The sequence below is a fragment of the Podarcis pityusensis genome (assembly GCF_964106645.2).
Source record: "Podarcis pityusensis genome assembly, chromosome: 4".
Classification (NCBI taxonomy): Eukaryota; Metazoa; Chordata; class Lepidosauria; order Squamata; family Lacertidae; genus Podarcis; species Podarcis pityusensis.
The window spans coordinates 1,507,275-1,520,705 of NC_138027.1; the positions used below are offsets into that span (position 1 = coordinate 1,507,275).

Here is a 13,431-nt window from a genome sequence, read left to right on the forward strand (position 1 = left end):
TGAATCAAGTAAATAGATAGAAAACATTTAACTAACTGACCAATTGTATCACAGTTCTGCCTCCCACCCAACATAAAGCTTGCACACCCCCCCCCCCCCAAAAAAATCCTGGCTATGTCCATGGTCCTGTGCCTGTTCTATTCCAAAACACTGACATTTTGGGACTGTGCTGAGATTATTGTTCACCTTTTCCAGCCACACGTCACATCACTGCCTTGGCTCCATCACGTTCCCTTCAGACCCTTGCGATGCCGTGGCTTCCCTTGACCAGGTCACTGAAGGTTACCCTCTGCAGAAGGAGGAGGAGGAGGAAGAGGAGGAGGAGGAGGAGAAATAGAAGAAGAAGAACCCCAGAGGGTCATTTGGCCCCTGCAGTGCAGGAAACACAGCTACAGAATCCCTGACAGATGGTCCCCCAACCTCTGCCCAAAGACCTCCAGGGATGGAGAGCTGTTGATGATGATACAATCATAGGATTATAGACTTTGGAGGGGACACAAAAAAGCATCTAGTCCAACCCTCTACAATGCAGGGATCACTGACAAGGAATCTACCTTGCAAATGCACAAGACTTACTGGGGAAGTGGGAGAGGAGAGCCTTGGTTGGAGGAGACGAGGAAGTGTGGGCCCAGGAGGAAAGAAAGAAGTGGGGCAAGGGAGAGATGGAGGAGAAGGTTGGAAAGAAGGGAAAGGGAAGGGTGGAGAGGGAAATCAGTCTTGTGAGAAGATACAAAGGAAGGATGAGCTGGAAGGAGCAAGGAAGTGAATGGAGCTCCAAAAGGGGAAAGGGAGGGGACAGTGGAGGCAGATGGAGGAGGACTGGTGGGTGGATGGATAGATGGAAGCAAACAGGAAAGAGGGATTAGCTGCCATCCCTGCATTGCAGCGACTTGGACTAGATGATCCTTGGAGGTCCCTTCCAACTCTGATTCTATGACAGGCAGGAGGAGAAGGAGGCTGTGCTCTGGCAGCCCCAGAAATGGCTCCCCTCCAACCTGCCGTCCTGCTGCTGCTGAGTCTGGAATAAAAATCACCCTTGCCATCGTTATTGCAGCAACAAGGAATGCAAGTAGAACATGGATGTTTCCATAGGGAGGAACTCCGCTGCCCTATTTTTGGTCCTCCACCCAACCCAACCAAAATTTCTCGGCTCCCTGCAGGACCAAAATCCTCCAACGTTTTCTCTGATGAAAATAGGGATGACAAGGAATTATGGTGCTGGAGGAAACTCTTGAGAGTCCCATGGACTGCAAGAAGATCAAACCTCTCCATTCTGAAGGAAATCAGCCCTGAGTGCTCACTGGAAGGACAGATCGTGAAGCTGAGGCTCCAATACTTTGGCCACCTCATGAGAAGAGAAGACTCCCTGGAAAAGACCCTGATATTGGGAAATATGGAGGGCACAAGGAGAAGGGGACGACAGAGGACGAGATGGTGGGACAGTGTTCTCGAAGCTACAAACATGAGTCTGACCAAACTGCGGGAGGCAGTGGAAGACAGGAGTGCCTAGCGTGCTCTGGTCCAGGGGGTCACGAAGAGTCGGACATGACTAAACGACTAAACAACAATAAAAGGAATACTGGGACATTCCAGGAACAAATCAGAATCTGGGACGGCTTCTGCAAATCCAGGAGTGTCCTTGGAAAAGAGGGTCTGCAAGAGCTGATCCAGCACACAAGCAGGTGAAAGAGAAGCCTGCAGGTTCCAGGCAGGAAGCGCAGATGTAGGAAGGCAGGAAGAAAAAGAGAGAGAAGGGGGAGTCTCCAGGGTCACTTACTGCCATTGTGGCTGGAGTGTCTGCCATGCCGGTCCTTGGCATCAGCTGCTTGGAGCTCTTGGGGTCCCCCTGGCACCCCTTATATGCTGGCCCAGATCCTCCCTAGGGTGTCTGTGCCGCTGGCGACGCCTCCTTCTCCCTTTTGCGCGTAATTGCAGTTCAAGTGTGCAGCTTCCTCAGGGAGGGGAGCAGCCTCTGGACCCATGAGTAGGTGCTGGATCCATCCTGCGACAAAGCTGGACATTGGCAGACTCCAGAGGGACAAATGAAAGCCCTTCTCCACACAGCACAGAGCTAAACTGCCGAGCTATCTCCCCCCGGAGGCAGTGGATGGTTTCTGAAGAGGATCAGACAGGTTCATGGAGGAGGAGAATGCTGCCAGGGGTTCCCAGGCTTTGCTGGAGGCAGCCAGGCTTCTGAATACCAGATGCAGGAAACCACAAGAAGGAAGGGGCCCCACTCACCTGCATTCCCAAACCTAGCTAGAATCATAGGGGCTTATCCGTTGTTCTGCCCAACATAGCTCATTTCCCCTTAGAGCCTATTCCTACTCGCAGAATACAGCCACCTTCCCTGAATATGTGCAAATGAAGCACTCGGGAGAAGGCAAATATATGATCACCGAGATCTAGGGTGCGGAGAAAGGAATGCGGTTCTTTCAGAACTCTAATGCAAATCTATCTCCAAATGGGGGACTGTTACAGAATGGAGGGGGGCACATGAACGGAGTCTTACTCCCGAGTAAGACACGTAGAACCCAAGGAGGCGACCTCAAGGGAACCCTACCATACTAGGACTCCCCTCACCCCATCACAATGTTGCACCAAGCACCGCATAAAACCCCAAGAATAAAGCACTGACCCTGTATCTCTAAACTACACACAGGCAGGCGGAATGAACGATTGATGTATTTTATGAATGAACAAGGTATTTGCATTAGGATGCGCTCTAGCCAATCAGATTGCGTCGAATACAGCCCTTCAGCCAATCACAGCAATGCCATGGCTCTGCAGAGGCAGCTCAGCTCGGGTTGCTTTGCACACTCCACTGAGCGCTGACAAGGTGATGACAGCTCCCGCTGTGAGAACAATGGACTGATTCAGTTGAAACCTGTTACCTTATTAATCCAATCAAAACTAGATACAATGTAGCAATGTCAGACCAGGTTACTTCTGAAAAAAACCGTCTGTACTAAAAAAAAGCCTAAAACGCTTGGAAATTCATAGAAAATCACTGTCCACCGATTCTCTTCATTCCACTGCCAATCTACTTTGTTGGCCAAGGACCCGATAAGCCCTCGGCCCTCGCCGTAATCCCTCAAGCAGGAGGTCACGTATGCACAGGAAGGGACTCATAGGTGTCAATCACTGGGCAACCCCCTCCTTTGGACTTACCCAGGTGGAAGACTATGCAAACCTAAGTCCTATTGTTTTCTTGCTGTAGGTGCTTAGAATGTACTCCCAAAACATATCCTGTATTTTCATGTTGCCCCCCCCCATATTCCTCCTATGTTAATCATGTATACCCTCCCCTTTTCTGATGTAGTGATGATGTTTAGTGAACTGTATGCTGGGATAAGATAGGAACTTTGAAAAGTCCTTGTCACCCCGTTCTTGGGGTTCAATTCCTCTTTGAACCTGTTGCGCAATAAACTTTGATCTTCAGCTATTTGCTCTGGTTGGTAGCTGGACTCCTTCTTTGTTTCACAGGGACCCACGGGCTCTGCCCAATGTGCTGGGTGGCTGAGCAGCCTCGCACCTGGATTTTTCTGTAACATTTTTGCGCCCAATCTGCATGGAGCTTGCGGTTTCCCCATGTTTCTGACCGGGGTCCCCAAAATCTTCAGCCAGCACTGGGCCTCTTTTGTCTGGGAAGATCCTATTGGACCCCCAGCCATCTTCTGGGGTGGTAATTGGCTAGCCTCGAGGAACCCAAACAGGGAGCAAAGGCAGGATGCAGCCAGCTTATTTGTTGATCCCGGGATCGCAACAGAAGACGTGTGAGTATAGGTTGAAATCCAGTGCACTGGTGGGAATGGGGTGGTGACACCTGGCAACTGAATTCTCTGCCCTCTTATCTATCATTCTTCCTTACCTTTCTCTTGGTCCAGATTGTCAGAAAGACTGTGGACCACTGCTCAACTGAGAGGGGAGTTCTTTGCTCTGTCTCTTTATCTTAAAATCTACAGCCAGTTGAGAGCCCAGAAATATGACAGAGAGGACCGGCTTAAAAACCCACCTCACCACAACGGGCATCTCATTGAAAGCAAGGGGTAGGAGCTCTTTTTCTGAACTTCCAGCTAGCTGCCCTGATTAGGAACCTGGAAATAAGACAGAGAGGACTGACTCAAAAACCCACCTCTCTGCAAACGGGTGTCCAATTGAAAGCAAGGGGCTGGAAGGACTGTCTTGCTATCTCTACCCCAGCCGCACCAGTCGGACCACATAACATGTGTATTGTGCGTGAGCCCGCTTCTGAACGCAATGGGGATATTCCAGATCAAAAAATTCTATCCAGGGGTTGGCTGAGCTGGCACCGCACTGTGCAGGTGTCCAGTAGGGTCCCTTTTCCGAAGTTTGCAACCATAGGTAGGAGGTTGCCAGGAGGGGTAGCCTAGTAGGAACTGGGCAGGACGTAGCAGAGTGAGAGGAAGCACCCCAAAGTAAGGAAAGGGAAAGGTGAGTACCAAAGGTCTGGGGAGGAAACCAGATAGCTCAGGACTTGGGAGAAACCCTGTGAAGTTGTTGGCTAACGGAAGGTAGGACTGAAAGATAGAAGAAACAGTATAATCTACTAAAGCCTCTTGTATAGATAAATTGAAACCCTTACCTACCCCTCTTCTTCCCCACCTTTCTATCTTACAAATACCATAATTGAGAAAAAGGTACCCAAGCTTCGAAAGATGAGTGAGCTCCCTCTAGCAGGAAGGTTTCACGGAAGCCATCCCTGTCCCAGAGGGACCCTGACTCTCCTCTTGAATTTGTACTAACATACTGGAAAGCAGTACCGGGACATAGACTACTGTCTAAACAGAAGTTAGAAGATCTATGCAAAAATTCCTGGCCCACCGGTATAGCCTTTGCAAAACCCGAACTGCGCTGGCCACCAAACGGATCCTTTAATACAGATCACCTAAATCCCCGGAGGAAGCACTTAATGGAAGAGAAACCTCATCAACTAGAGTACCTGGCCACCTTTGAGACAGTTAAAGGAATTATTCAAGCTCCGCATGCAGCCCTGTCTCTACAACTGCCCTTACTAAAACCAGAAAAACAGCCATTGCCCCCTCCCTACGAGGGACCTCCGACCGATGACTCCGTTGAACGGGCTCTGATCCCCTTTTATTACCAAAGGGCAGCACCATCTGTCACGGCTAAAAATTGGTCACTGTTTCTTTAATGCTTAAAAAAGCTGGGTCAGCATGAGTCAGCGGCCTGCACCGGGTTGTATATATAGAGTGAGAAATGTTAGTTTGGGGTTGGATTGGTTGGTTGGTTAGTGAAAGCTGGTAGTGTTGATGTGTACAGTTGGTCAGTCGCTTTTGCAGAAAGACTTTTAAGAATAAAAGCAGACTCTTTTATGCCGACAAGGGTCCAAGGACCAGGCTGAGGCGACAAAGGGAGGTCAGAACGCTTTCTTCTTCTTTTTTACAAACACTGACATCATCAGCCTCTTCCAGTGACACAGAGAGCGACACAGAACAGAGGACAGCTGGGCAGAGGAGGGCACAAAAAGAGTAGTTACTTGCCTACAAAGTAAGACAAAAAGTGCCATGGCAGGAACCTCTACCCACTTGGAGGTACCCGCCCCTTGTCCATCAAATACGAATCAAATTGACACAGCGGGAACCTCTAGCCAAACAGAGGTCCATATGCCTTTAAGAACACTATCAATCTCGCCATTAGATCCTGACGGACCTCCTCAAATGGTATATACGTATCACCCTTTTTATACTGTAGACCACATCACCTGGTCAAACCAAATGGCCTCCTTAAGAGATGACCCAGATAAATGCCACCGGCAAGTGAAGGACATTTTCTCCACACATACAACCACGTGGGCAGACATTCATGTACTCTTGAATGCTCTCTTTAATGAAGCTGACAAGGCAGATATCTTAACAAAAGCAGGAGAGGTGCTAGAACTCCCAAACTACTAGCCAAACCGACCCCAAGGGGTGGAAGCACTTATGGCTCAAGTCCTATGAAATGAACCGACCTGGGACTACAACACTTCCAACGGGATCTGGTGCTTAGATATCTTTAAGAAAGCCATTTTAGATGGTGTAAAAGCAGCTGGGCAACGTACTGTCAATTGGACCAAAGTCCAATCTGTCCTACAAGGACCAAATGAACACCCCTCAAGGGTATGCAGAATCACCTGCCATATTTTCCACGATTTTACACCAAGATCTACAGGACATACTTCTGCCTGCAGGATCCACTTACCTTTTATACGTTGATGATATTTTAATATGCTCAGCCAGTGAGGTGCATGTAAATTAGACACTAAACACCTCCTCATTGAGCTGGTGTACAAAGGGCATAAAGTCTCCCCCAAGAAGTTACAATACTGTAAGCAAGAGGTAAAATATCTTGGACATATCCTGGGAGTAGGCACCCGAAGCCTAGCAACCGACAGAATAGAAGCTGTCACCAAGATTCCCCTCCCCAAAACTAAAAGACAATTGCGGGGCTTCCTTGGTATGGCAGGCTTCTGCAGGCTTCTGCAGATTGCCGGTTACAGTGAAATAACCAAGCCCTTGTCAGCTATGACATGACAGGACCACCCTGACGAACTGGTCTGGAGTGAGGAGGCATATAAGTCCTTTGAGTGCCTTAAGAGGGAGTTGCAATCTGCCCCCGCCCTAGGTCTCCTGGACTATCGTACTCCTTTCAATTTATTCATCCATGAAGCCTATGGAGTTCTAACACAGACCTTTCGGGATCAGGAGAGACCAGTACCTTATTATAGCTTACAGCTTGATAACACAGCAAAGAGGGCAGTGAGTTGCCTGAGAGCCATCGCTGCTGCTGTGATTCTTCTCCAAAAGGTTCAAGAAACAGTACTAGGGCATGAGATTACTATCCACGTCCCTCATGCAGTCGCTACCCTTTTAACCATAAGGGGCTGCCACCACTTCTCAAATCCACGCCTGAATCGCTATGAAGCTCTCCTGCTCATCCCATCCAATGTTACCATTAAAATAGTCAATTCCCTAAATCCGGCAACCCTGCAACCACAGCCAGAAGATTGTTCAAAAATAGTCTGACAGCCTGAAAACCCCCGAGAAGACTTAGATCACCTTCCTCTGGAAAACCCAGACCTTATACTTTACACAGACGGGAGTGCCAAGGTGATAAATGGGGAAAGGTAGACCGGGTATGCGGTAGTCTCTGACTTTGAAGTGCTAGAAGCCAACCCCATAAATCCTCAATACAGCGCCCAGGCAGCAGAATTAAATAGCCCTCATCAGGGCTTGTGAAATCAGCGAAGGAAAAGGACGACCATTTATACTGACAGTAAATACTGTTTTGGACTAGTGCACACTACCGGGCAGATTTGGATTCAGAGACCTATCTTCTTTATGGTCAAGGGGAGACGCACAGGAAGGGACTCATAGGTGTCAATCACTGGGCAAACCCCCTCCTTTGGACTTGCTCAGGTGGAAGACTATGCAAACCTAAGTCCTATAGTTCTCTTGCTGTAGGTGCTTAGAATGTACTCCCGATACATATCCTGTATTTGCATGTTGCCCCCCCACATTCCTCCCCTTTTCTGATGTAGTGATGATGTTTAGTGAACTGTATGCTGGGATAAGATATGAACTTTCAAAAGTCCTTGTCACCCCGTTCTCGGGGTTCAATTCCTCTTTGAAGCTGTTGCGCAATAAACTTTGATCTTAAGCTATTTGCTCTGGTTGGTAGCTGGACTCCTTCTTTGTTCCACAGGGACCCACGGGCTCTGCCCAACGTGCTGGGTGGCTGAGCAGCCTCGCACCTGGATTTTTCCGTAACATAATAATAATAATAATAATAATAATAATAATAATAATAAATTATTTATATCCTGCCCTCCCCAGCCAAAGCCGGGCTCAGAGTGGCTAACATCAAATATATAACACATTAACATAAAATCAGACAATCAATTAAAAAACATCCTCAAATCAGATCAGGATCAGAATAAAATCCATTCAGATGGCAACCCGCAGATTAGGGTTGGGGACCTTCAATGCTCACCCGGTCCAACGGTTTGTGCTGAACTTATATGGGCCTGTGAGAAAAATTGGGAGGCCACTTTCATGCAAGGGGAGAGGGAGTCAGACTGAACCCTGACCAAAGGCCTGGCAGAACAGCTCCGTCTTGCAGGCCCTGCGGAAAGATGTCAAGTCCCGCAGGGCCCTAGTCTCTTGTGACAGAGTGTTCTACCAGATCGGAGCCACAGCCGAGAAAGCCCTGGCTCTAGTTGAGGCCAGCCTAACCTCTCTGTGGCGCGGGACCTTCAGGATGTTTTTGTTTGAAGACCGTAAGGTCCTCCGTGGGACATACCAGGAGAGGCAGTCCCATATCAGGAGAGGCGGTAACAGTATGTAAATTTAATAAATAATTAAAATAAACATATAGAATCTGCTTTGGAAAACAAGATTTATGTAGTGCATAAATCAGGACACTGACAAACTGGAACGTGTCCAGAGGAGGGCAACCAAAATGGTCAAAGGCCTGGAAACGATGCCTTATGAGGAACGGCTAAGGGAGCTGGGCATGTTTAGCCTGGAGAAGAGGAGGTTAAGGGGTGATATGATAGCCATGTTCAAAGATATAAAAGGATGTCACATAGAGGAGGGAGAAAGGTTGTTTTCTGCTGCTCCAGAGAAGCGGACAAGGAGCAATGGATCCAAACTACAAGAAAGAAGATTCCACCTAAACATTAGGAAGAACTTCCTGACAGTAAGAGCTGTTCGACAGTGGAATTTGCTGCCAAGGAGTGTGGTGGAGTCTCCTTCTTTGGAGGTCTTTAAGCAGAGGCTTGACAATCATATGTCAGGAGTGCTCTGATGGTGTTTCCTGCTTGGCAGGGGGTTGGACTCGATGGCCCTTGTGGTCTCTTCCAGCTCTATGATTCTATGATTCTATAATAGATGTTGATTGGCACTTGAGCATTTGATGAAGTTTGATGGATTTATTTGCTTCAGCACACAGTGAATTTAATGGAGGGAAGGAGTGGGCTGGACAAGGCAGAGGGAAAGGAACAGCATCATTTGCCTGCTTTTTATATGTTCTGTGTTTTAAACGTCCCTGAGATCTCTTGATGAAGGGCGGTATGTCAGGTTAATAAATATTAACAACCACCACCATCCGTTGTTAGTCCCTTGAATGAGCAATTAAGCATTTCTGGGAGGGGAAATGGCATATGTTTGTGTATAAGCATAAAAGGAATGCATTAAAAGATATTATTCAGGATGGAAATATTATTTATTTATTTTGAACTTCACTTGGTTCCTCCTTGGTAGCCAGCGCCATTATTTCAGCAGGGCTAGAACTCAGGACCCGCTGCCTTGGGGGACATCTAAGAGCAGTTGGGCAGGGGAAAGGTCTCATAGAATCATAGAGTTGGAATAGACCACAAGGGCCATCGAGTCCAACCCCCTGCCAAGCAGGAAACACCATCAGAGCACTCCTGACATATGGTTGTCAAGCCTCTGCTTAAAGACCTCCAAAGAAGGAGACTCCACCACACTCCTTGGCAGCAAATTCCACTGTCGAACAGCTCTTACTGTCAGGAAGTTCTTCCTAATGTTTAGGTGGAATCTTCTTTCTTGTCTCCCTTGGGAGGTGGTGGACTCTCCTTCCTTGCAGGTTTCTTAAGCAGAGATGGGACGGCCATCTGCCATGGATGCTTTAGCTGAGATTCCTGCATTGCTGGGGTTGGACTAGATGACCCTGGGATCCCCTCCTATCTCTCCACTCCTGAATTCTAGGATGAGGTCCCTTGCTTCCTGCAAAGCCCTTTCCCCTGCAAGCTGCTACTGAAATTTCTGGCGAAGGGAGGGAGATGCTCAGAGCCCAAACAAGAGCCACCCCCCCCAGCATCTCTTACTATAGGCAGAGCCAGGGAGGCAGTAAAGCGAGGAAGGGCTGAACTGGGGGACTCAGCTTGGCAAGGGTTAAAGGGGACCGAGCTGCCTTCCTAGAGAAGACAGGAAGCGGACGGGGGGGGGCAGGTCCTCCAGAGCCAAGGCCCCTCCCTCCCCAGTCCCTTCCTGCAAGGAAGGGGGGGTGTTGCTTTGGTGTCTCTCCTGCAAGGGCTGCCTCGCTGCCCCCTCCTGGGATCTGGTGAGTCTCGCCTCTCTCTCCCCAGAGGGTGCAGTGGGGAGACGGGGGGGGGGGGTCCCAGGGCTGCAGCGGGGGAGGATGCCTGGGGGGCCCTGATCAGCTCCTGCAGGGGGGGACCCCAAGTAAGGGAGGAGAGGGTCCTGCCAGGGAGGGGCCAGGTCTGCAACGCTCTCCTTCCTGCAGAGCAGAGGGTCCCAAACTCATTTGGCCTTCCGCCCCCCCTTCAGAAAACAATGACTCCCCCGAAATCTCCCTTCTTCAAACAAAGGAGTCCCTGGGACTTTAACTCGGTGTGACGTCGCTCAGCCTCATTGCAGAACAGAGGAAACATGTGCAAATGGTTTTCCAAAGCTGGAGGAGGAGGTGGACTAGCCCCCCCCCAAGAAAACCCCACAGGGAGGGAGGAAGAAAAGTGGGAGAGAAAGGCCAGGACTAAAGAGAGGGATCCCAGCCCATAGTCTGGCTGCTGCATTGGGGACCAGTTTCCCAGTGTCTCCCAGGGCAGCTCCCCACGGAGGCCACTGCAGCAATCCCCTCGCACCCAGAGCAGGGCATCCCAGGACCACATCCTCTCTGTCCCAAAGGGATTGTTGCTGGAAAACCAGCCAGAAATGGGCGCTGCTACTCACTGAGCCTCCAGGGACCTTGGCATCAATGGCTGTGTGTGTGTTAAGATATCTAAGAGCATCATCATCATCATCATCAAACTACCCATTCTTTACTCTGAGTTTCAAGGGAGATGTCTTTGGCCCCACCCACTTGGCCCTCAGGGGGTTGACCAGATACATACATGGCCCTCAGAGCAAAGGAAAAGGAACCTCACCCCAGGAGTCTTTCTGGAGAGCGTTGTAGAGTCAAAGTGCAAAAACAGAAGCATGGGGGGGGGGGAGGAGAGAAACTCCTGAGGACCCACAGGTGAGGACCCCCACTACAGCCAAGAATCCATTTTTCAAAAGATACTGATGACTCCCTTAGCAGTCATTTCTGACTTCATGCATTGATTGGAAGGCAGGAGAAACTAGGCTGATTAATCACCCACAAATCCCTTCCGTTGCCTCCACATTTTGCATTGCAATATTCCTTATAGGAGAACTAGAGGCTGCTTTCTCCTTCTCCTCTTTTTAAAGAAGATATCTCATGGTTTGGGCTGTGGTGCCATCCAGCCCTGGTTCCTAGCAAGACTCATCCATGCTTCCTTACGGATTCTGTTGTTTCTTCTGACCTACAAATTCTGTAACAGAACAATGTATTTGCTTTTTAGGATTTGCTAGAGCTTCTCATTCAGACAGACAGAACTTGGCAGAAGACCAAAAGGTTCCTTCCAATCTCTCAGAGGCTTCCTGAGAGCACAGATGGATGAGCAAGACTCAGCTGGCCCTGGAGCAGGAAGAGGCCATGCCAACCAAACTGGGAGCAGTGGGGGATTCTGGGGAAACTCTGGGCAGAAGATCCTGGGTGAGGAGGGCACCCTCCGCTCAGAGGTGCAGAGCCAGCAGTTGAGGCAGTTCTGCTGCCAGGAGGCCAAAGGACCCCGAGAGGTTTGCAGCCGACTCTACCACTTTTGCCACCAATGGCTGAAGCCAGAAAGGCACACGAAAGCTGAGATGCTGGACCTGGTGATCTTGGAGCAGTTCCTGGCTGTCCTTCCTCCGGAGATGGAGAGCTGGGTGAGGGACTGTGGAGCGGAGACCAGTTCCCAGGCGGTGGCCCTGGCCGAAGGTTTTCTCCTGAGTCAGGCAGAGGAGAGAGAGCAGGCAGAGAGAAAGCAGGTGAGAGAGACTTTCCTATGGATACTCCCAAGGGGCTCCAAACACGATGGAGAACATCTCATATTGCTTTAATGACGGTCCATGCTTTTTCTTGGAAGACATCCATGGAATGACATCTGACACCTTTAAAGCTGTTGGCCCTGACATTCGTTTTTTAATCCTTCACCCCATTCTCTGTTTTGAATCCTTGTTTCTTTCTCAGGGAAAGGATATCTTTGCAGAAATGGACCTGGATTCCTGTGAGGCAGAGAGGCCTCCGTTGGACACCAGAGAGAGGCCACTGGGTAAGGAGGAAGGTGGCTTTTCTCCGTTTGGTCTCATTCTGTTGGTTTTCTAACTAATCTGTGGGTTCTTTTCATCTTTTTTGGGGGGGGGCACAGTTGGGAACAAGGTCCAAAGGAAGGGAGAGGTAATTTTGCACAACTAACATATGAAATCGGCACAAACGTCCAACTGCACTCAGCAGGAAAGGCTTTCTGAAAGGCCCATCTGTAGTTAGAGATGCCCTGTTTCACCTGTGAGAGAAACAGGCACTCCCGGCATCCTGCTTACCTTTTTTCTCTTGCAGGTGACAGAATGGTGCCGGCAAGACCTCCTGATCCGTCTTTTCATGGGGGCAGAAGGGAAGCAGCGGCTGTGGAACCAGATCAGGTCAGGGGAAGCTGTCTTGTGGGGACAGAGGCCGAGGGATGGAGCAATGTCATGGGCTGGTTGGGCACAGAGGAATGGTGGGAGGAAGCAGCCGGGGAACCAGGAAGGGAAGAGGTCTCAGCCCAAGGAGTGGAGGTGGAGGAAGGATGAGCAGTGAGAGGGAGAAGAGGGAGAAGCCTGGGAAGAGGAGGTGTCAGAAGCTGAAGGGGAAACAGGGCTTAGTGAGCTGGGAGACTCTGTGGCAGAATGCAGTGCAGAATCAGAGGCAGAAGAGGGAGGAGGCGAGTGGGAGGAGGGAGGTCGAGAGGCAGAGATGAGTCAGGAGAAGGAGGAGCCACCGGGGGCTCCCTCTCCTTCTGCCAGAATCCACCCTCCCTGCTTGTCTCTCAGAGCCAAGAGAGGTCTAACATGGAGGAGCAAAGGCAGGCTGCACACTGTTTGATCACTTGTCAGAAACCCCAGAGAGGAGGGGGCTTGGAAAGCTGTGGGGAGTCGGGGCCTTTACTCTCAGCAGCTGCTTTTGTGGAGGAAGAGACTCAGGGAATGAGCTGCTATTCTCATTAGGCCTGAAACTCAGCCAAGTCTGTGAATAAAGTGGTACCTCGGGTTACATACACAGAAATAGTGCTTCAGGTTAAAAACTTTGCTTCAGGATGAGAACAGAAATCTTGCTCCGGCGGCGCGGCAGCAGCAGGAGGCCCCATTAGCTAAAGTGGTGCTTCAGGTTAAGAACAGTTTCAGGTTAAGAACAGATCTCCGGAACGAATTAAGTTCTTAACCTGAGGTACCACTGTACCGTGTTTTTGCTGATAAAGAGTTAATTGCAGCTGTGAACTGTGGGATTTCCTGCCCATGTAATTAATACCAGTCTTCTGAATGTTGCCAGTAGGATTCATTTGTA

General features: G+C 49.6%; 1 protein-coding gene across 6 annotated transcripts in view; it reads left to right on the forward strand.

The window, feature by feature from the left end:
- Positions 1–13,431, forward strand: part of LOC308475136 (uncharacterized protein) — a 60,880-nt gene that overhangs the window by 40,852 nt on the left and 6,597 nt on the right. For 3 of the 6 annotated variants that reach the window (XM_081002082.1, XM_081002081.1, XM_081002080.1), the window contains exons 2-4: positions 11,372–11,879; positions 12,082–12,163; positions 12,448–12,530. In XM_081002082.1, coding sequence (XP_080858208.1) covers positions 11,463–11,879; positions 12,082–12,163; positions 12,448–12,530 — 582 coding nt within the window. In that variant the 5' untranslated portion in view covers positions 11,372–11,462. Of the gene's footprint in view, positions 1–9,951; positions 10,111–11,371; positions 11,880–12,081; positions 12,164–12,447; positions 12,531–13,431 lie in introns of those variants that run through there. The other 3 variants (XM_081002077.1, XM_081002079.1, XM_081002078.1) reach the window with 3 other exon arrangements.